Below are 24,639 nucleotides of genomic sequence, written 5' to 3'. Positions count from 1 at the left end.
AGGTAAATAGTAAGTAGTAAACAAACTGTGTAAATCATTACTAATAAATGGTAAACAAACCGAATGCATGTAGCTTCTGTAGATTTTCCATTTACTACATACTGTAGGCACTCTGATTCCATGTATGGGGCATATTCATATGACACACAAACACAAGTAGACAAGACCTGTTTAGTTCAAAAGCTCACTTGCCACGGCAAGGCACAGATCATGAGTGAGATGACGAGACAAGACGAGAGACAATGTTAGTTTTCTTTTTTTTTTTTTTTTTTTGATTTTTTTCTTCTTTTTTTTTGCTGACAAAGACGCACACATCACAAGGACATGAACACACAAAAAAGAACACATATTGCACACTACTAAATGGTCAGGGAAATATATAGTAAATCAACAGTGTAAATCATTACTAATAAATGGCAGACAAAAAAAAAAGTTGCTGTAGAGATAATGACTCCCTATCCATCCAGGTGACATTTCTTGTAGTGTTTCATGGTGTGGTCTTGCAATAGATGCCCCTCTGCTCCGTGTCACACAGGCCAGATCTGCCTCACGCGCGCGCCGAGTGTGCACAGCTCGGACTACTGTCATTGTCATTGCGACTCCCTACCCTGCCTCCACGTTGCCCCCTAACTGCCCTATGAATACTTCAACCTCGTCTAACATACCCACTGGCATTAGACAAAGCCTCCACCACAATACAGTAGCCGCGATTGCGGAGAGGCACACGGTCACCATGGCTAGCGCGGTAAAAATCGCCTCGTTCCCTACAACACTAACACGCCTGCTAACTTCGCGATGAACACTCCGACCCCGGGAAACATTGTTCCCACCACTGACATTGGGCAAATGACTATCTATATTGGGCAAAGGATTCACCGTTTGTGCTTGGTGTAGCTATACTTTCACTTTCAGAATCACCGTCATTTTCTGAAGGCAGATAACGTTATTCCCCTTCAGAATCAGGGTCCGCGAATAGAAGACCCAACACTTCATTGCGGGTAAGCTTTATTGATGCCATTAGATAATAATAATAATAATAATTTAATGCAAATACTCGCTGACGTTGACAATATTGCTCTGATAAAATGGCTCACTCGCACACTAGCTCCGCTTTTGTTCCCACTGATTCAATGCGCTCTAGCTCGAAGATTTTGTATAGAAGCATGAAGTTTTTTTGTGTCGGGGATGAAGTATGACATGTCTGCCAACTAGTGGAGGGGAGGTCGAACGAAATTTGACACCCTATTTGACAAAATCGGCCGTTTTATTCAGTGCCGCATCTTGTCGAGTAAACTCGACCGTGGCGCCTAGAGGGTTAACACAGTAATGCAGTACTAACCACATAATTATTGTGTACTACGCATTCTAGAAACATACTAAACATGCTAGCAACACTTAGCTGAGTCATGAAGCATGTCATTATCACCATAATACAAAACATTTTGTAACTGACTTTGACATACTCTTACTATATATACCTCCTTTATTGCACATTGCCCAACCACGCTCTGTCTTCCTAAAGCCACCGAGTGACGATGGCACGAGTGCGAGGGCCCTTTCATCGCTGCTTGCAGCTTTAATTGTTGTTGTAATTGTAACCTTTTTAATAAAAATATATATTTACAAGATAGATGTAAACAAACTATTAAAAGGTAAATATAAGCCTTTTCTTTAAATAATTTTATTGTGTTTTATTAGTGACAAATTTGGGGAGAGGATAAATATTCCAAAACTGAAAATACAGTATGAGAATTAACTGCACAATTACTAGACATGTTTTCCTTGGATATTATAGGCCAATTTGCAAGCACAATTTGTAAAAAAAAAAAATAATAATTGAGATGCTTCCAACTGTTGCTCTTGCATTATTTCTTGTGACTCAGTGACACACCTGAATGAATGGCTCATTAAGTATGCGGGTCCCATTGTCTCCTCAGGTGTGAACCACTAAATATGCATGATGGTGTTGGATCGCTGATGCCCACTCCGCATATTGCCTTTCCAAACAGAAAGTGTTTTGCAAAATTTAAATCAATGTATTGTGTTATGTGAATGATTAGGCAGGATGATTTTCACATCATTTTGAAGAAAAAACTCTAAGCGACAACATCCATTAGTCAAAAGTCTTATTAACACATATTTAGTATGTGTTTTGTGGCCTTATTTCAGAAACTTTAGTTTTAAGTTTTTTCAATAACCATACATAAACATTATTCTCTCAAAAATGCAAACATGTACATTCTTGTTGCTCACATATTATGGTAGCCCTGTTTGTGCTAAATAGAGTGTACAATTTTTTTTGCCATTAATATGTTTATAAGCAACTGAAAAAAGCACAAATGTCAGGGCATGTCAGAACATCTCAAGGACCCCAAAAACACCTTAGACCTCAGAGGGTTAAAAAAAATTTAGTACCAACTTGGCACCGAAGTACCGGGTCTTTTGACAACACTATTGCAAAGTTAAGGCAGTTCAGTGTCAATTTCTTATTCATGTTCCATTTCCAGACACTTACAATTTGTAACTTATACTGAAGAAACAAGTAAAAAATTCTGTATTTGCAGAACTATACATTTGTCAATGCAAAAAAGGGAAAAAGAATTACTGAATATGACATGTTTGAGCCTAAATGTAGTTGTCCTGCCAGGAAACCTTGCCTGCAGATGAAACAAAGTAGCTCTTCAGCTTGTCTCTTATTTGTTTGGCAGCCATGGAGCTGTTGCAGGGTTTTCCAGGTTGAAGAGGGAGCATGGCTCCCAGACCATCTTGTCTCCAGGTACCCTCCACAAATATGTGGTCACCGTCTTCTGAGTCAGTCAGGGCTGGAGGTGCATATGTGTCAGACCGAATCCCACACAAATAATTGTGGAGACACACACAAGCTAAGGCCACCTTCTGTACCTTGTCTGCTTTGAGCATTATGGTGGTGAGGAATACTCTCCACCTGTTTGCAAGTATTCCGAATCCATTTTCCACAACTCTGCGTTCTCAAGAAAGCCTGTAGTTAAAAACTCTCTACTGAAAGTCCATCTGACGAAATGAGTAAGGCTTCATGAGGTCTGTGCGCAAAGGATAAGCATAGTCGCCCAGGAACACAAAGGGTGCTTGCTTGTATGCCTGATTGTGGAAGTGGTTTTGCTGCAGGGATATTAAGAAGGCCCTGGTCCAGTGCTTTCTTGAAATCTGTCTCATTAAACACTCCTGCATCTGATGCTCTTCCCTGTGCTCCCACACTGACATACATAAACTGGTACTTGGCATCAACAAGAGCCATCATTAACACAGAAAACCGCCCCTTGTAATTACGGAAGATACTTCCACTATGAGCTGGGGGCAAAATGTTTGTATGTTTCCCATCTAGGGCACCAAGGCAATGGGGGAACTGCCACTTTTGATGAAAATCTTGTGCTATGTCCAGCCATTCCTCCTCTGTAGTTGGTGTCTGAAATGACAGATTTATGCATCAGGGCAAGATCTTAAATAATTCAATTTTCAGTGAGGACCACTGTAATATTTGAAGTGATATCAAATATTTTGTTAAATACTTTAGACTATTTAAAATATAAATATATATTTTCAAATGTTTTATTACTGTTTTTATCTAAATACTTGTTTGATAAAAAAAAAAGACCACATGCATTGTGTTTAATTTCATTTGTGTGTGTATTTAAAAAAACAACAACAAACATTTCATTAGTAATGTAATCTACTTTAGACATTACCTTGAGATAATCCTTTGCAAATGCTCGGTACAGGGCTTCACATGTTTCAGTGACAATCTGGGAGATGGTTGACTTTCCAACTCTAAAGTGGAAGTTTAATGATATAAAGGGCTCTCCTACAAGATAAAGAAACAGCATTAGTGGCATTCACCCGATTTAAACACAATAAATGAAACAGGCTGTTGCAAACAAACCTGTTGCCAAAAATCTTAGTTTTAACACCAGTCTCTCCTTCACAGAAATGGACAGCCTCATGTTTGTATCTTGCTTTGTTATCAATGGGGCTACTTTATTGAGGACAAACTCAAGCTACATCACATTACATTCATGCGAAGTAGCTCCTTAACCCCTTCTCTGTCAGAAACCTGTAAAATATAACAATACAAATAAAGTCGATGGGCATAACTACATCCACAACTGCAGTCCACCAGAGTACATGGAAACGAATATATGAACGTTTATTTCAACGGTAATTAATCTGTTTAGTACGTAACGACATTTCTATGAGAAAAAACAACAACTCACCTCCATATCATGATGTAGCAAGTATAGTCCATGCTCGCGTTGTCTCCACTTCTTTGATCATCGCCTTTTCTTCTGATAATGTTTTTTTTCAGTTAAAAACAAACTACAAATTATCGCCACTGCATCCTCTTCGTCCGCCATGATTGTTCACTCTGAAGTCACGTTTGATCTTGAGGGATTTTGCGAGATTTCCCGTCTGACCTGGGAATGCTCGGGAGTCAAATCGGTTCGTGTGTGATGTGTTGATTTTGCCGCGTGGCTGCGCACCACACACTGTACGACCAAAACTGTTAGACCCGTGATTTTTTTTATCGCCGTGTGTGGGGTCTCTCAGGTTTGGAAAATCGGCCGACAATTTTAAAATCGTCCTGTGTGAACCAGGCTTAATGGTCCAAATTCGCCTATGTCGACCTTAAATTGTACGCCGACAGTGCAGAGGAGAAATGTACTGAAGTGGAGAACACTGATGTGAAGGAGTTGTCGGAGGACGACTTTCAAGTCCTGAGAGAGGGCCTGGTGGAGAGAATCAAAATGCTTGAGCAGAAGGTGTTTGAATGGGAAGGTCTTGTCCCTGGAGCCAAGACAACAGTGTATAAGCAGCAGCAGCTATACAAGCTGGTCAACAGACTGCATGACTGGGTACGGAGCTGGCAAAAGTTGAAGCGGGTAGTAGAGGTCGACGGGGGAGAAGAGGTTGAAGAAGCAGGTACTAACGAAGAGCATAGCGAGTCCGGCGAGGGGCCCACTAGAGCTGGCACGCAGCCCCAAATCCCCAGTGTAACACCTGTATCCAGTACTGGAGCAGCTGCGTTTCCATATGCACCACCACAAAGCATCCCTGGCCTGCATCCCGGGGCGTACGGCTTCAGACCACAGATCAGGTCTTGAAAGAACACGCCTGCCCACGTTCTTGGGAGACATGACCGACTACTATCGGTGGAAGGCTGAGTGGGAAGAGCTGGAACAGCTGGGAAACCCACAGAGGACGGCTGGTGTTACAAGGTTCCACCACCTGGCAAGTCTCGGCGACAGATTGAAGAAACACTTGGTTCTGTCCAGCTGTGCAACGGTGGATGAAATGTTCAGGTGCCTCAACAACCGCTTCGGGAAAGGGCGAAAATCGTTCTGAAGATATCCGAGGAGGTTCAGGGCCTACTCCCCGTAAAGGGAGATAACCCTAGGAAAGCAATTGAGCTGATCCAAGCAGTGGAGCGGGCCCTTAGTAACCTTGTGATCCTGGGAGAAGAGGAGGTTATAAAGAACCGTTGGGTAGCGCAGTCCCTTGAAAGCAAGCTACCAAGCTTTCTGAAGGAGAAATGGATTGCGCACAAGACTGAGCCTGTGAATGGTTTTGTTCCACATAACCACTTCGACTGCTTATTGCGCTTCCTGAAGAAGCAGGAGGCAATCCTGGAGGAGCTGGATCAGCTGGAGGTAAGCCCTAGAGAGGGAAGCTCCTCAGTGAAAGGCCCGGCAGACAAGCCAGAAAGAGGAGTCAAGAAAGCGTTCTCCAAAGCTACCTCAGGCTGAAGAGAGTCTCAGTCGAATCCACGCTTGGGCTCGTGCACTGCCTGTGCTGATGAGACACACGCTGGTAGGCTGTTTGCCTGCAAAGCCTTCAGGGAGATGGATCCCCAGAGGAGAAAGACCCATCTAAAGACCTATGGGATATGCAATCGGTGCCTGTGCTTCCATCTTAAGGATGGCTGTTGCAACCCGAAGTTCCTCTGCAGTAAAATGGACTGCCGTAAAGAAGAGCCTCACCACTATCTGCTCTGCCCCAAGTCCATCGTTCAAGAGAAAGACCCTGGCAGCGAGGTGCAAGGTACCAAAAGGGTGGAGAGAAAAGGCCTCGGGTTGACCAGCAATCAAGAAGAGCTCCTGGTGAAAGTCACTCCGGAATTAACCCCCTGGGGTCGACGGTATCGCCGGCGATACCAGCTCGCTTTTTTTCTTATCAGTTCAAAAGAAATTCATTTTGCTCTGTTGACTTTGATATTACAAACAAGTTTCATACATCAATCGATTCTGTTAAATGTGTATTATTTTTGTGTATACTCACAATAAAAACAAAGTGTTGTACTTTTTGCCAAATAAAGAAAAATAAACGTGAGTTCTGCCTTCTCTCTGTCAGTTAAGTCCATTCTGAAATGCGTCCGAAAATGAACTGTAACTCAGCGAATTCTCAGTCAAACAGGCATACAGACGCACAGGCATGAAGCTTGAATTCTCTTCTTTTAAATTAAGTAATTTATATAAAAAACAAATATTCTCATCTTGTGAAATCTGTATTAAAAGAGAGCGATTCCAGTCGAGCTCATTCAAATGTAATGTGACCACACCCCGGAGAGCGCGCGCTATTCAAACGCAAATTCTGAGAACCATTTCAGACCTGTGAAACGCCCACATCAGCTGTAAACACAGCGCGCCGCGAGAGTGAGGCATAATCTAGCCTACCTAATAATCCTGGAGAAAAGTTTCCTCAGAACAGTGCTGGGTAACACTTTATTTTACGGTGCCCTTGATACAGAGTAATTACTTAATTAATTACATAGTAATAAACATTGTAATTACATGTACCAAAATGTAATTAACATGTAACTAAGTTATGGTACAGCCTGTACTTACAGATTGTAATTACACACATGTAATAAGCAGCTACTGTTACACATATGTAACAAGCCGAGTCTGTTACATACATGTTACAAACTTGGTACATTGTAATTATGTAAGAAAGTACTTAGTACCACACATGTACCTTAGTTTGAATTAACTCACTAGTTCACAGCTTAAATACATGCATTAGCTTCCTAATTACATTGCAATTACATAATATTACACAGGTATAAGCTACGTAAAATAAAGTGTATCAAGACTGTACTTAAGTGGACTTCATGTGTATCTACATACCTTATCCATATGTACCTTAGTTTGATTTAACTTACTAGTTCACAGCTTAAATACATGCATTAGCTTCCTAATTACATTGCAATTACATAATATTACACAGGTATAAGCAACGTAAAATAAAGTGTATCAAGACTGTACTTAAGTGGACTTCATGTGTATCTACATACATTATCCATATGTACCTTAGTTTGGATTAACTCACTAGTTCACAGCTTAAATACATGCATTAACTTCCTAATTACATTGCAATTACATAATATTACACAGGTATAAGCTACGTAAAATAAAGTGTATCAAGACTGTACTTAAGTGTACTTAATTTGTATTTACATACCTGATCCATATGTACCTTAGTTTGAATTAACTCACTAGTTCAGGGCTTAAATACATGCATTAGCTTCTTAATTACATTGCAATTACATAATATTACACAGGTATAAGCTACATAAAATAAATTGTATCAAGACTGTACTTAAGTGTACTTCATTTGTATTTACATACCTTATCCATATGTACCTTAGTTTGGATTAACTCACTAGTTCAAAGCTTAAATACATGCATTAACTTCCTAATTACATTGCAATTACATAATATTACACAGGTATAAGCTACGTAAAATAAAGTGTATCAAGACTGTACTTAAGTGGACTTCATGTGTATCTACATACATTATCCATATGTACCTTAGTTTGAATTAACTTACTAGTTCACAGCTTAAATACATGCATTAACTTCCTAATTACATTGCAATTACATAATATTACACAGGTATAAGCTACGTAAAATAAAGTGTATCAAGACTGTACTTAAGTGGACTTCATGTGTATCTACATACCTTATCCATATGTACCTTAGTTTGAATTAACTCACTAGTTCACAGCTTAAATACATGCATTAGCTTCTTTATTACATTGCAACTACATAATATTACACAGGTATAAGCTACGTAAAATAAAGTGTATCAAGACTGTACTTAAGAGTACTTAATTTCTATCTTACCTTGTCCATATGTACCTTAGTTTGGGTAAACTCACTAGTTCACAGCATAAATACAAGCAGTAGCTTCCCAACTACATTACAATGACTGAATACTGTATTTTAACTCAATAGTGTAGAGTTGAATTGATGTGGTGTTACCCTTTCCATCCACCTGCCTGCACACAAAAGGTGACATTATCAAAATGACAAATTTATTTTCCCCCTTCAAATACAACATATAATTAACTGCTAAAATGTACAATGTTTCACAAACATTAATGAGAATACATATTTTATAAATGAAATTTACACTCTAAAGTGTATTCTTGAAAGTCCACTGAGGTCAGTGGACAAAAGCCAAAACTAATGGACTCACACTCTGTATTTTTGACTTATGTCGTGAATGAGCCTTCCAAAGATGCCTTTCTTGGTTTTCTTTCCTAGCCAATATGTCCATTCAATAAACTTCAAGTGGCTCTTTAGCATTTTCTCAGTACGGTTCCCCCTTAATCTCCACACTTGTCCTTTAATTGTTTGCCAGTATCTCTCAATGTGTTGAGTGTGGCTGCCAGTCTGTGGATCCACAAAGTTATTCTTGTGGTTTACCGGATAGTGATGATATCCTTCTTTAGTGAGGGACTGTACATATGCCCGCCAGGAATCACTGTAGATTGTTGAACCGTTTAATGATTGGGATCAGAGTTGTGCGTGCTCGTGAAGGGACCAGCTTAAGAACAGGTCTTCGGCTACTGTGGTGTACTTCTAACAGACCAAACACCCATCCATGTCTTGCCCAAGTACCACCATACCGTCCACGGTTATACTATAAGAAATACATAATTTCAGTTATGTATACACAAATACACAATACATCTTAAAAGTTTGCACATAAAATCTTAACCAAATGCAGTTCTGCTATGCTAAATTACTAGTAATTACTAATTACTAACTAGATTTGAGCTGACTTTTTTTTTTTTTTACCTTTCTTTTATGAGTGAATTTTGACTCATCAATTACAACGAAACGATGTCTCGATCGCCCTCCAATTTTGAATTGGTGCTTTCTTTTCATCCTTCTCAATGCATTTGTGCACACCTTTTAATTAAAAACCATTGTTAGAAAGCATAAAAAGCAAACTATTACACCAGATTTAGTTTCAAGCATATGAAGAGTTCAGATGCAAAAGCCTCTAAGTGCCATCTGAAATTTCCTCCTAGAATGATCATTTTTATGAAGCTTGTATATTTAAGTTCAGTAATTTCACTTAAATGGCAATGAAAATTACCTATTAATTGCCATTTAAGTGAAATTATTGAAACTAAATATACGAGCTTGATAAAAATGATCATTCTAGATGAAAATTTCAGATGGCATTAACATGTTTTTGAATCTGAACTCTTCATATGTACTCTAAACTTGATTTGTTTACAATTTTTTCAACAATCCCAGGATGCACACCAGAGTTGTATTTAACAAAATGGGAATTTACATTATAACAGAACAGAATCCAAAACTAATCAAATCAAAACTAACACTTAAGCTTACCTTTCTGAGCTTTTTGTTCATTTTTGAGAGTGTTGTTGAACTGGATGCCACTCCATCTTCCATCATGTCAATCTGGCGTAATCTCAATCCTTGAGCGAACCTATAAAACAACAAAGTTAGTATTTACAAAACGTAAAACCTTACCAATGTCAGAAATTAAAGTTTGTGACATTTTCCCAATGAAAATGATCATTAGGGGGATTTGTTTTTACTTACATTATATAATGTATCTGTCCCATCTTTTATATAAAAAAAATTACTTAAAATTGCATCTGTAGTGGCAAATTGTTTAATGCTGCCCAGATGTGGCATACATGCATTTACACAGCAGTTAAACATTTTTATTTTAATTTTACATTTAAATTAACAATAATAAAATGAATGAAAAAGGCCAATGGTACCTTTAAATAACCTAAATTATGAGGCATGTTATATATTTAGATATTTGTCATGCTTGCAAAAAAAAAAAAAAAAAAAAAAAAACTATTAGATTTTTTTTTAAATGTTCCAACATGAATTTGAGCAAGAAAATCAGTGTTTTTAAGCCTGCACAAATAAATACTACATGTTCATACAGAACAAACTTATATAAGTTAATAAATGTATATTAATGTATATAAGGAAATAAATAATATATATCAGATTCTTTCAGATTGGGGCCTATGGTTGGGGCACACATTCAACTGCAGAACAGGGTTAATGCAAGTAACTCAAGACATGTTTTATTCTATTTTTACATAATAAACTTGGTTTGTGTACTAACACATCAATACATACTAATTAGAGGTTTATGATATGTTAGTTTCCTAGTATAAAATTGTGTTTAAAGAAACACAACAAATAGATTATTTTGTTGATACTAGTATACCTACTGTATATAATTGAATTTGTTAGATAATGCTATTTGTCTTTCCTTCCTGTAATGGGGTGGCTCAGGGAGAAGCCACAGAAACAGCTTGTTGTATAACCAAAAGAATATCCAGTAAACAACAACAACAACAACAACAACAACAAAAAACCTGCAAGCATAATCATAAACAAGCCATAAATTCACTGGGACTCTTATTTTGACATGTTTATGCTTTACTACTGTTGCTACAGTTTTACTTCTTTTTATTCTTGGTTTTTTTTTTTTCTCTTTTTTACCAAAATTTTTTTATGACCATGATCGAGGGACATAAAATATGCCCTTTTACAACCATATAACATATTACAATAATATTAAAAACACAATTCCACAAGCCAGTACAATGTGCAACATCGCAGCATTTTGACTTTGAAATCACATGTATCGACATTTCTCTGTTTTTCCATCGGCAGGAAAAATTAATAACACTTAATATTATAATTAAGAATTTTGCTATAATAATTAAGCTATTTTACCCTCTTTATATGGCCTTAAATCTGGTCAAACAGAGCCACGGAAATCCTATAACATGTCTGATGGCTACTTAACTTCTAAGAAAGCATGTTGTGGAGTTTAATGATATATATATATATATATATATATATATATATATATATATATATATATAAAATTGTGTGAATTACCTGTAAATAAACATAAACCATTGATGAAGGTCTTTATGAGATCCTGAAAAAATTTATCCAGTCCGGATTGATTTTTTCTTCCTTTGGGTGTGGTTCTGTTTGCGATTGCACACCCTGTTTTTTTTTTGTTTTTTTTAAAGAAAGAAAAAGATGAATGGTAGTAAAGTGATCAGTAAATTAAAAATAAATAAATGACTCCTTTTTTCCAAACCACTCACCAGGTATATCCATCTTTTCTGTTGTCTTTCACGAACTTCATTTTTCTTCTGCAGTGTCCACATCTCATTTTTTTGGCCAATAATTTATTTCGCTGCATCCATTTAATAAGCTTTATCTTGTCATTTTGTTTGTGCTGTGGCAATGGTACAGACACCATATTTGAAATCCCGCGCTGCCGCGCCTAGCCGCCAACCTGCGCGTGCGCGGTTTCTGTACGTCAACCGCATTACCACGTGACCCAATAACGTTCTCTATTGTTTAAAAAAAGGAATCGTCTGGAGACGCCTGCAAAACGAGTACGAGTCGAGAAGATACTGTAGGTATGGTATAAGTGTTTTTGTTGCTATATACATATTTAGATAATATATTGATGTGAGATGTATTAAATTATGTAGGATTGTTGATTGCACTGTCTCATTTGACTGCTTTACTATAAACTTTACAATAGGCAATAACCACTACAGTCTATGGTCAGACTCTCTCTCTCTCTCTCTCTCTCTCTCTCTCTCTCTCTCTCTCTCTATATATATATATATAGCCTATATATATATATATATATATATATATATATATATATATATATATATATATATATATATATATATATTGTCTATGTATCTCTATCTATGTATATCTATCTCTTTCTCTCTATCTTGATAGATATACATATACTTACTTTTAATAAAAATAAAGTACATTCACCGATTTTAATATTAAATATCATAGCCAAAAAAGTTTTAATGATGTGGTTTATCACTATTTATTCTGACCCAGGTCCACCATGGCCAGCAAAAGAGGGAAAAAGAAAATGAAAAAAAGTATGGATGAAGAGACTGTAGAGAGCCCCAAAAATGTGACAGAAGATCTACAAGTTGCTGAAGAAGTAGAGAAGCATGGAGAAGACCAGATCATGCTAGATGAAGATAATGTGTCCAGCGAGGAGAGTGTACAGTGTGATGAGATGGTTCTGGCCAGTGGTAAGAGTTTAATCATTGTATTCGGTCTTGATTCTGAGAATGTAAGCATTCCTCAATTGAAATTTTGAAATATAGATATTTGCCTTAGATTTTTAACTGGTACACAGAAACGGGACCACACTTATTAAGCATACTTAATAAGCATACATTGCTTATTTTATTAACATTGATGTTTCAAGTTCATTTTTATTATCAGACAATGTCACTGATTTTAATTTAGTAGATTATTTTTAACATCATGCTTTTTTATCTTATGTTAAAATGGTATTGTCAAATAACATTTGTTTATTTATTTGTTACATTTTGTTTTATCTCTTATTGAAATCTTATTTAGCGCTTTGGTTAAAGTGGAAATCTAAGTGCTTCATAAATATGCCTTAACTCTACATTAAGTATTTTGTTGATTGCAGATAAAACCAGCTACCTGAAGTTGCTGAAGAAAAATAAAAGACTGCGGAAAAAAATTAAGAAAATGCATGAGGAAATTGACATTTTGAAGAAAAAATTGAGGGCAAGAACAGGTTGGTGACTATGGCTGGGTGAGGTCTGTTAAGATGTTAGCGGAATGAAATGTAGAACTGCTTTGCGACAACAGGATGGGGCTGATTTTAAAATAAGTCATTTTTGCAAAGATTACCCATTTCTTTTCAAGCTTTAGTTCTTTGTCAGGAGATAGCAGATGCCAAAGCTTAAAATACATCCACAGTAAAAAAAAAAAAAATTACTGGCAGTTGAGGCTTATTTATGGTGTGAACTGAAGGCACTTGAATACAAATGAAAACCAGTTCACACAAAAAGTACATTTTTATAATGTGATGTTTTTTTTTTTTGGGGGGGTGGGGGGGCAGGGAAGTCAAAAAAGTACAAATCCCGTGATTCAGATGATTCCAGCTCCACCTCCACCTCCAGCTCCAGCTCAAGCTCCACCTCCAGCTCCACCTTCAAATCCACCTCAAGCTCCTCACTTTCATCCTCTTCGTTCTCCAAAATGAAGAAATCCCGCAAGAAGAGTAAAAAGGAGCACTGTCATCCTCTGGCAATGGCGAGAGGTACTGTTGTGTTTGGCAACCATTTTGCAATTAAGGGCCATAGTTTAACCTTTTTTTTTTTTCTAACAGGAATAACTACTATTAGGGACACTTATCATTTGAAATGTTTATCCCTTGGCACACCTTCCTAGGCTTGCCAACGTCTTATTATATTTAGTAAATGATAGGGGTGTAACGATACACAAAACTGACGGTTCGGTACGTCCCACGGTTTTGACGTCTCGGTTCGGTTCGGTTCGGTTCATCTAGGTTCATTTAGGTGGAGTGGGGGGTTTAGAAAGCTAAAATTGTTTTTTTTTTTTTTTTTACAGTGCTTTAATTAACAAATTGTGTCCTTGTCTTTAAATTAATTAAATTACAAGTAAACGTTTCGCAAGGATAAAAAAAAATCATCTGCTAATGCTGTAAACTATATAGGAGCCCTTACTTGCACATTACTATAACATTAAAGCTTAACAACAGAGCCTAGACTTTTAGTCTAAATACAGTTGCTATTTATTTTTAGATATAATAATAATCAGCACTCAAGTAACAAATTGTATGAAAACATGTAAACTGCACATAAGGCAGTTTTTACATTAACATATGTTTTTACTCTAATTTATTATTGAATATAATCATTTACACAGTTGCTGTCATTTTCATGACAGATATTTTAAACATACATTAAATAATCAAGATGTCATTAACAGGTTAAGTAAAATATAATATATAGGCTAATATAGTGCATTTATTTAGTGAAAGAGTTCATTTCCTTAGCAAACCAACAAGCTGTGGACACTGAATGACTTGCCTGAGGTAACTTAAATAAAGCTATGTGAAAAACTAAGCGTTTTATTGACGTATTTCCGCTGTTGAAACACTGACTGAGCGATTACACGAGTTATGATGCCTTTCAGTAAGTATACTGTATCTTTCAACATACCTTCAGGTGTCCATTCATGTTTATTCTGTAACTGAGGAAGAGAATCGCGTTTACTCGCGCTCCGCGCTGCCGCTTTAAATGAGGAGCCTATAGGCTACGGTGATCTGTCACGCCACATCAAAGAGCGCCAAAACGACATTTAATGTTTGAATTTCGTGATCAGATAGACAGAATTTGAAAGATTACACCTTGCTTATTATCGAAAGTAACAAATTTCACTGAGCTTATTGCGATTAAATGTGGTTAATAGGCAACAACGCTGTATTCGTTGTACACATAAGACATGAGGTCCAATGAGCCGGGACAGCAGGGGGCGGGGCGGGCGTGTTCGGTACGCCATGAGAGTATCGCGATTCGTATCGTGGGTGGTGTATCGCGGTTTTTCGGTTCGGTTCGAAAATCGTTACACCCCTAGTAAATGAATACATAAGACTTCAATTAACATCAAATTTACATCATACATCAATAACAAGATACAATGATTAAATACAAATGTGTAAAAGAGTCATGATTGTTATTCTAAGAATGTTTTATAACTATGCAATTTGCTAGAATGTTGTTGGGCTTACCTCACATGTTTCTTGTTTTTCTTCAGAAATAATGGGATAGCCTGCAATAGATTAGCCAGCAGACAGGGCAGTTCACAGTAGAGTGCACATACTGGATAACAGTGTTCTTCAAATCTGACTTTGGTGGACCTGTAGAGTTTAGCTCCATCCCTAATACATTTTTTTTTCTTTTTTTTACTATTGATAGAATCCTGCTGTTCTTACCTGCAGTGGTTCCCAAACCCTGTTTTTGAAGCCCCCAACACTGTACATTTCACATGTCCCCATTGAACACACCCAATTCAATACTACATCTCAATTCGCCTTCATATACTACACCCTAAAAGTATACTCCTTTTGTGAGGAAAAAGTACATACATTTGAGTATGTATGAGAGGCATAGTATCCAGCTTTGGGACATAATACTTCATCATCTTTAACAGACAGCTCTGTTGCTTAGTTATGTGCATCCTGTCACCGTTTAAACTGCCCTGTCAATCATCTTATCACAGTTCCACATTCCACAGATCCACAGTCTTTCATGAGGAGAAACTCTCATGTGGATAACAATTAATAAATAGGTTTACGTATATTAAACAACATTGAATAAATATTTTTTTTCAATGCATGTAGACAAGAAAGTTGTTTGGCTGGCAGTTTATATGACACAGACTTGATTCTTGTCTGTACTGTGATCATTTACAATGCTGCCTATGACAATTGGGTGGGAGTAAGCAATGCTATTTAAAATAATTTCAGTCCTATTCTAGTCAGTTTAAAGTAAATGGCTTATAATTCTGTTTTTCTTGTTTTCTTTGCAGCTCGCACAATTGACGATGTGGTACGTCGGTACCACAAAGTTGCGAAGGCCTACAAGAGTCAGGGGAGCATGAATAAGGCCTTCAAATTTGTAGGTGTGGATCGTAACACACTGGCTCTGTCTGCTCCCCTGGCTGAAATTACAATCGCAGCTCCAAAGTTTTTAAAGAGCCTCCCACCATTTAATCTCAAAAAAGAGAAGCTTTTAGATTATTCAAAGCGTTGTGCAGAATCAATGACTCCAGAGGTCCGTGCTAAAATTGAAGAGCTAAAAGCGAAAGGCAAGCTTCTGCCAATCAAGTATAAATATAGATAAGACCCTTATTTTTCAGTTGTTTTATATTGGGGCTATTGTATTATTTGTTTCTGAATCAGTCCCGGTAATATGTTTTGCTTAACAATGTTTAAAAAGCCATTTTATTTTTGTGTTGCAATCTTTTAAAACTTCAGAATAAAGTTTTGAATTGTAAAAATCTGCTCACATCTCATTAATTTCCATTATTTGTATTGACAGGCAGGTGGCTACAAAGGGTAGGTACACTTAAAGTTTGGGTATATTTAATTTGTAGCCTTATGCTTTGTTTTTTTAGCATTCAAAAATCACTCGTCTATGAACAGGCTACACTCAAATAGTGTATGCAGATATCAGCGGACTGTGCTGATGACAAAAATCATGTATTTATGCTCTGAACTAGTGAGTTAATCCAATCTAAGGCACAGATGGATAAGGTAAAATAGAAATGAAGCACACTTAAGTACAATCTTGATACACTTTATTTTACGTAGCTTATACCTGTGTAATATTATGTAATTGCAATGTAATTAGGAAGTTGATGCATGTATTTAAGCTGTGAACTAGTAAGTTAATTCAAACTAAGGTACATATGGATAAGGTATGTAGATACACATGAAGTCCACTTAAGTACAGTCTTGATACACTTTATTTTACGTAGCTTATACCTGTGTAATATTATGTAATTGCAATGTAATTAGGAAGCTAATGCATGTATTTAAGCTGTGAACTAGTGAGTTAATTCAAACTAAGGTACATATGGATAAGGTATGTAAATACAAATGAAGTACACTTAAGTACAGTCTTGATACACTTAATATTACACTACGTAAAATAATGTAATTGCAATGTAATTAGGAAGTTAATGCATGTATTTAAGCTGTGAACTAGTGAGTTAATTCAAACTAAGGTACATATGGATAAGGTATGTAAATACAAATGAAGTCCACTTAAGAACAGTCTTGATACACTTAATATTACACTACGTAAAATAATGTAATTGCAATGTAATTAGGAAGTTAATGCATGTATTTAAGCTGTGAACTAGTGAGTTAATTCAAACTAAGGTACATATGGATAAGGTATGTAAATACAAATGAAGTACACTTAAGTACAGTCTTGATACACTTTATTTTACGTAGCTTATACCTGTGTAATATTATGTAATTGCAATGTAATTAGGAAGCTAATGCATGCATTTAAGCTGTGAACTAGTGAGTTAATTCAAACTAAGGTACATGTGTGATACTAAGTACTTTCTTACATAATTACAGTGTACCAAGTTTGTAACATGTATGTAACAGACTCGGCTTGTTACATATGTGTAACAGTAGCTGCTTATTACATGTGTGTAATTACAATCTGTAAGTACAGGCTGTACCATAACTTAGTTACATGTTAATTACATTTTGGTACATGTAATTACAATGTTTATTACTAAGTAATTAACTAAGTAATTACTCTGTATCAAGGGCACCGTAAAATAAAGTGTTACCCAGTGCGGATATGAGGAGCAATAGATCCCGCTGAGGAGTGAGGTAGGCTAAGTTATCTTTTCTCAAGTGTTAAGCACCCTACACACCGGGACGAATATCGGCGCGCGTTATTCGCCAGCGTTTTTCAACGCGTTTTTTGTGTTCACACCCAAGCGATTTTCGCTGACGATGAGCCGAGTGAACATGCAAATTCATTCCCTGACATTAGATGGCGCTTAATGTAAAACAGAAATACCCCGGTACACACATGCCTTTATTATATGATATCTATGGGTACACAAGGTGCAATACCACTCCATAACAGTTCTCTTTTATCAAGATTTTTGTAGTCGCTGTCGCGTTCGTCATAGAGTTCATGTTCCGACACCAGCGAGACCAGCAGCTCTACATTCATCCCGGCAGTGTAGTAGACGCTACTTGGCGTATATCTTCTTCGCCGTTACGTATGTGTGCTCGGCAAGACCGTTTTGTGTTTGAGCGCCCCCAAGTTGTGTTTTACTGTAACTTCAGAAGCTCCAGACACGTGAGCAAAAGCGCCAATCTCATTGGTCGGACAGTTTTTGACGTGGCGCGTCAAACCAAAAAAACGAACCCGAGGCGTTTTTAAAAAAATGACGCTTTTACGCGTGGCGTATTTCGCGTCGGTGTGCACACTCACATTGGCGCCCTTTGTTTAGTCACGAGGCGTTAAACGTCGGCGAATATCGCGCACGAAATTCGTCCCGGTGTGAACAGGCCTTTAATGTGGAATAACGTTATGGAATAACGTTAGTGTAGGCCTATGTAAACCGCAAAAAGATGAATCGCGTTTCTATAATATGTAGTGGTGCAACGGATCATCATTGATCCGTGATCCGTTCGGATCAATATTTTCGGTTCGGCACACACGTGATCCGCGGATTGATTTATGAAAAAAAAGTGGTGTTCAGTCCATACACAGCGTGGTCGTGGCGAGCATTATGAACCGCAGAGAGCGTGGCGCCTCATTCGCGCCTCAAAACCTCCAGACGCGCGTAAACGCGTCTTTACATTGACTTAACATTGAAATCACTCGCGCCAGATGCTCTATTCGCGTTTGGTGTGAACGCAGCATGGGTGACGGCGCGAGAGAGAGAGAAAGAGTGCCTGCGAGTGCGAGCGAGCGAGCGAGAGTGAGGTCTGCGGTCTTGGCCATTAGTTGATTTACTTGTTTTTGTGTAGGTAATACGTTGTCAAATATGTTTAAACTTAAATAAACTACCTATACAAGTAGTTATGTCTCTTTGTACTAATTTGTCCTGTTATTGACGTAATGTGCGTCATTGACAAAATGTGCAACCAGATGTTCGAATAATTCGATTATGTGTTTTTTAGAGGGAATATTCAAACGTAATTTTTGAGCAATTTTGACAGCCCTATATGACAGTGGAAACACATCAAGCATTGGTCCATGTTTAAAGGAAGGAGATGCCTTTTTATGTTGCACTTTAAGTTGTTTTCCATTAATTATGTTAAAAAGAAGATATTATGCCTTGTCCACTTTAAGTTGATTTTATATATTTTAATTTGATAATTTAAAAGTGTTAATAAAAATTTTATTTATTTTTTTGCTGATCCGAAAAATGATCCGAACCGTGAGTTTTTTGATCCGTTGCACCCCTAATAATATGAATCCGTTTCTGTGAGATGAATGAAGGGTACATATTTGTAAAGACTGTTTAGCCTAAATATGAATCGCGTGTCTGTGTGTGAAAGAATCAAATCAATTTCAAATCAATTTTATTTATAGAGCATGTTTAAAATCAACCTTGGTTGCCAAAGTGCTGTACAGTAAGAAAAACAAACAAAACAAGACAAAAACATACAAGTTATGGTACATTATACGCATTAGAGAAAAAATGTGTTTTCAGCAAAGATTTGAATTCAGCTAATGTGGAGGCTGATTTAACATGTAGTGGTAGGGCGTTCCACAGCTTAGGGCCGACTACTGCAAAAGCCCGATCACCTCTTCGTTTTAAGCGAGATCGTGGAACAGATGATGATCTCTTGAGTCTGAGATTATGAATGATAATTAAGTCGGAGAGGTATTTGGGGGCCTGGTTGTTAAGAGATTTGTAGACAAACAATAACACTTTAAAATCAATTCTGTATCGGACTGGTAACCAATGCAGAGAACGTAGGATTGGGGTGATGTGATCTCGTTTTCGGCTGCCAGTGAGCAGACGGGCAGCCGCGTTTTGGACCATCTGAAGACGAGAGATGGAAGTGAGAGGTAACCCAACATATAGTGAGTTGCAGTAGTCAAGTCATGTTGAAATAAAAGCGTGAATAGTTGTTTCGAAGCTATTCCTGTTTAAAAAAGGCTTGACTTTGGCTAACCGTCGTAAATGATAAAAGCTGGCTCTAACTGTGGCATTAATTTGCTTGGTCAGTTTAAGACTACTGTCAAGATAAAAACCGAAGTTTTTAACTTCAGAAGTGAGGTGTGGCGTGAGGGTACCAAGATCAGTACAGTGTCTGTCAGAGAGCTCATTTGGACCAAATTGGATGATTTGGGTTTTATCATCATTAAGCAGCATGAAGTTGTTAGTGAGCCATAGCTTAAGTTCGTGAAGACAATCTTGTAGTCTCTTATATGTAGTGTTATCATTATGTTTTATAGGTATGTAGAGTTGGGTATCGTCCGCATAACAATGGTACGATACACCAAATCTACTCATAATTGATCCCAAAGGAAGCACGTACAAAGAAAATAGTATGGGTGCCAGAATCGATCCCTGGGGTACCCCACAATTGAGGTGAGTCGCAGAAGATAGATGAGTACCTAATCTAACAGAAAAACTTCTGTTAGATAGGAAAGACTGGAACCATTTGAGTACCATACCTGAGATACCGATCGAATGTTCTAGCCGAGATTCTTGTAATCTACAAGAATCTTGTAATCTACAAAGTCAAAAGCTGAACTCAAGTCTAATAGCACTAAAGCCATGGTATCGCCAGCGTCTATCGTTGTTAAAATGTCATTAAGAACTTTTAAAAGAGCGGACTCAGTGCTGTGAAGGGGTGTGTTCCGACGTCCCGCCCGCGGGCCATTGGAGTCTTTAAGAGGTTAAACTTTTTGACAGAAAAAAAAAAAAAAAAAAAAAAAAACATGTTACATATCTCTGGAAAGCTGAGATTCTCGTGATTCGAACGATATAAACCATTTTAGGATACAATCAACACAGCGGGTACAATCTGTGTCTTTGTCAGACCACCAACAGCCAAATAAACAAACATAAACTGGAAGAAACTCACTCTTGAAGCCTTCTGTTAGTCCACTGATCCATAAATTCCAACAAAAATGGTTTTGTTACACTCTCAAGGGTCCATACAATCCAATTCAGCGAAGTATTTAGTCCATAACACATTTATATATCAATAAGCATCCATGGAATGTAGTAGTAGCATTTCCAGTTGGCCGACAGAGCTATCACAACTTCTACGCATTCTATGGTCTAGTTTCATTTCACATGTAAACACGAAGAAAAATGTGATGTCAAAATGGCCGCTGACCCCTGAACTTTTGATAGACGGGTCATTTGAGCCAATCGGTTCATGATAGAGGTGTCACAAGGTATCAATAGCCAAGGAGCGCCTATGATGAAGAATGGTACCTCCCTCTCTTTGATTGACAGTAAATCGATCCAGTTGAAATGGATGATGGAAATTATTGACGTTTCGAATAGCCAATGAATTTCTGAAAAGAAAAATATGCAGCTTCAGTGGGACGATTCATTTGGTCATGCATGAAGTTCGTGCGCAAAGCACTGTAGTGACTCATGCGCCCCGTGCGTAACGATAGCATTGAGCTAGATCACGAGTGAAAGAAGATAGTAGGTGAAAAATGGCAAAGAAAACTAGCAAAACACACTTCTTACTTGAAGAAGTCATTGAAGAGTGTACTCGCCGTGATAGTGATGAGTCGGAGGATGCCGTTTCTGATGAAGAGAGCGATGTTTCATCCATTGACTCGGTAGCAGAGGAGCTGTTTTTGCATGGTGGAGACGCCACTCTCGACAAGTAAGTGTTACAACATATTTTACTATATATACTGAGGTATGTGTTTGTTTTTAGGTGTACTTGTCAGCTTATGTCGTGTGTTTGGTGTGTTAGGTCGAGTGTGTGTGTGTTTGTGCTGTAAGAACTGATTTTCCTGCTTAAACAAAACGCACCCTGCAATAAAGCCATAAAATGCACCCTGGTCAGCAGATAGCAAAGACAGAGCACAAAACCTTGTCCTGCCCAAACTTATCTCCTTGTCCCCTTGTTTGACTTCAACTCATCCCCCCTCTCCTTCCTCAAGGCACTGAAAGTTCATTAAGAATGTCTATATAATCACATATGGTGTATCTTGTGAATATGTTGTTTTCCTTTTCATGTTTGGTATCATTTTAAGTGTCGCAGTGCGATTGGTAAAGTGGTCTTAATTTCATTGCAGTCATTGGTTTAATGAGAAAGATTGAGAACTTAGGAGAATCCTGTATCTCTCTGGCTGATATCTCTTTACGATATCCCAAGAAACCAGGTGCTACCCCCCTCGGGTACATGGATTGGCCCAAACAACTCTAAACAACATTTGTATAACCCCTTTTGTTCTGGTCTGGTACTTAAGGCGAGGTGACAGAGCAGACTTTGGGAATCTTTTACCAGGAGAATCCCCCGCACAGTAATACATGTCAGTATTTTCCTGTTGGAAAACCCTAACACATTACTGTGTGTCTTTGTCAGGAAAACATTACTTACTTTTAGAGTCATCTTTGAGTAAATGATGTCATATATTTTTGAATTGGCTTTTAATAATTTACTTCTGTAATTGGCATGAGATATTTTTACCTGACAAATAAATGTTACATCTTGATTTATTCTGCATTCTTTTGAAATCATTATTTCCAGTAGATTAATGTGTAGTCTGGTGTTTCCGCAAATTTTGTCCAGAATAGATCAAACTGGAGGCACTTTGAATGGACCATGGGGCACATCTTTAGATAGACCTCCTGATTTCTGACTATTCCCTGACTTAGCATGTTGTACGCTGCAAATATTATAAAAAATTACACCTATGGGTCTGCAGTGAGCGGCTGCATTGGGTAAAATATTTGCACTGCACCCTCTGACTATTTCAGGACTGGCTAGTTTGTGATCGTGAGCGCGCAGTCGCGACGTGACGTCTCAAAGCGACACTAGGTCCGTGATGAACGAATAATTGAAAGTATGGGATAATCAGAATAATCAAAGATCTAAATTAATTAATAATCAATATTTATGATTATTTTCTAATCAGAAATACGATCTAAATTTGATTATCATTTGAAATTGGAGTCAGATTACGCATAGAGCTAAAGTAATACTAAAACTAAGTTCCAATAAATTAAGTGAACATCACTGGAGCGCTGAAAAGACATACACGCTTTAAACCTTCGCCAGGCCGTTGGATTCCGTCATTGGGCTAATGGATGGTCCTTACAAAGTGGTGACAGTCCCTCCGTGATTCTCCAGGTTGCGAGTGTCTTTTCAGTGAAATATTGGGACTTGCAACAAGTAAGAGAAATAAGATGTCCTTCTCTTTCTTCAGCCGTTTGGTAAGTCAATTCTCTTTTGCCTTTTAGAAGTGTTGAGGGAAAATTCAGACGCACCTCATATAGACACATTTGTAGAATGGGTCGGCATACCCAGTTAGACCGGAGAACGCAAAATCCGGTGGGGCTTGAGAATTAGATAAAACCACATATCAGGGACATGATAGCGGCAGCGTAGATGAGAAAAGATATCCCTTGCTTTAACTTTAAATGCCTCCTTGTTTGTCTATGCAACAAGTGATGAAACCTAAATTGGGATAACATCATCCACATTTTATTCTGGTACTCAACAGAGGGTTGAAAACTAAAAACTAAAATTCTGAGGTAAATAATGTTGTTACATTTAATTATTTGTTTTGTTGCAACAACATTGCAATAATGGAAATAAGAAAATGGTCACGTTAACTGGTGAAAAAATCTTGTGATTTGATGAGCTAAAAGATAACAAGTAAAACTGTGTCACTTGAGTACTTTGTGTGTGAAATGTAAAGTTGGACAAAACAGTGTAATTAAATTAGAACATTTCAAAAGAAATGATCTGAGAAAATGATCTCAGTCCTAGAGAACAGCTGCTATGCAGAAGTCCTAGAGGCTGAAATTTGGAAAAATACGCTAAATTCTAAAACTGATGCATATAATGACAATTATTGTGTTACTAGAGGCTTGTAACCAGGCCTGATAGTGTCAGAGGACATGCATAGCTTGTCCCTATCTTATGAGATAATTTAGACAAAGACCAATGTGAATTACATCAAAGTAATCACTGTTCTTTGAAAATCTTTCAATAGTGTCAAAAAAGTTCATGACTGATGTCTATGGTTTAAACAACACCATTTAAGGCTCAGTCTTATAAAACATAACTTTTAATTTGGTTTTATACCAGACTTTGCAATCACTGCGTTATTGTATGTTTTCGAGGTCTCAAAAGAGACTGACAAAAGCAACAAACCATAAAACAATCTTGGCGCCCTCCATGAGACCTGTTTGTCCAACCTTTATTTCATATTCAAATAAGATTCTTAAAAGAATGCAACTGATAACATCTCAGCCTAAAATAAGATAATTGTGTCCAATTCTAAATTGTAGTCACAAAAATCTTTAAATTGAGCAATGATTTGACCCATGTTTCTCAATGCCTGCAGTCCATTGAATGTTCACAGCATCAAAGCAGCTGTAACTGGTTTCCAGTTTGGGTTGTTGCTGTGTACACAATGCTAATGCCAGCACAGCTGGAGCTGCAGGGCCAAATGCCTTCTAAAAAGATCATTGAGAAGATAACAAGTCAGTTTGGACACATAACTCAGTAGAAACCCCCGAGACCAGTAAATACAATTGGTTTGATTTATACAATTTTATAAAATATAATTTATATTATGACCAGGTTGTAATATATATTATATTGTAATGGCCAAGAATGGCTTTAATCTCATGATGATTCAGCATTGGGTTAGAAGAGGAAAGAATGTTTAATGAGAATGAAAAGAAT

General features: G+C 37.4%; 1 protein-coding gene across 1 annotated transcript; it reads left to right on the top strand.

Annotated features, from left to right (window-relative positions):
• Positions 1-12,185: 12,185 nt before the first annotated feature.
• LOC311290076 (uncharacterized protein) lies at positions 12,186-16,141 on the top strand. Its single transcript, XM_084408371.1, has 4 exons — positions 12,186-12,427; positions 12,838-12,948; positions 13,276-13,476; positions 15,771-16,141. The coding sequence occupies exons 1-4, from the start codon at positions 12,232-12,234 to the stop codon at positions 16,082-16,084; spliced, it is 822 nt and encodes a 273-aa protein (XP_084264497.1). The 5' UTR covers positions 12,186-12,231; the 3' UTR covers positions 16,085-16,141.
• Positions 16,142-24,639: the final 8,498 nt, after the last annotated feature.

This window comes from Rutilus rutilus (assembly GCF_951802725.1).
Source record: "Rutilus rutilus genome assembly, chromosome: 4".
Lineage (NCBI taxonomy): Eukaryota > Metazoa > Chordata > Actinopteri > Cypriniformes > Leuciscidae > Rutilus > Rutilus rutilus.
This window is presented reverse-complemented; position numbering and strand designations above follow the sequence as displayed.

Excerpts from the sequence above, each read along its gene's own strand:
- LOC311290076 (XM_084408371.1), top strand. The coding sequence starts at position 12,232 with ATGGCCAGCAAAAGAGGGAAAAAGAAAATGAAAAAAAGTATGGATGAA. Across the intron at positions 12,949-13,275 it reads AAAATTGAGGGCAAGAACAG|GGAAGTCAAAAAAGTACAAA; the intron begins GTTGGTGACTAT and ends GTGGGGGGGCAG. Across the intron at positions 13,477-15,770 it reads TCCTCTGGCAATGGCGAGAG|CTCGCACAATTGACGATGTG; the intron begins GTACTGTTGTGT and ends TTTTCTTTGCAG.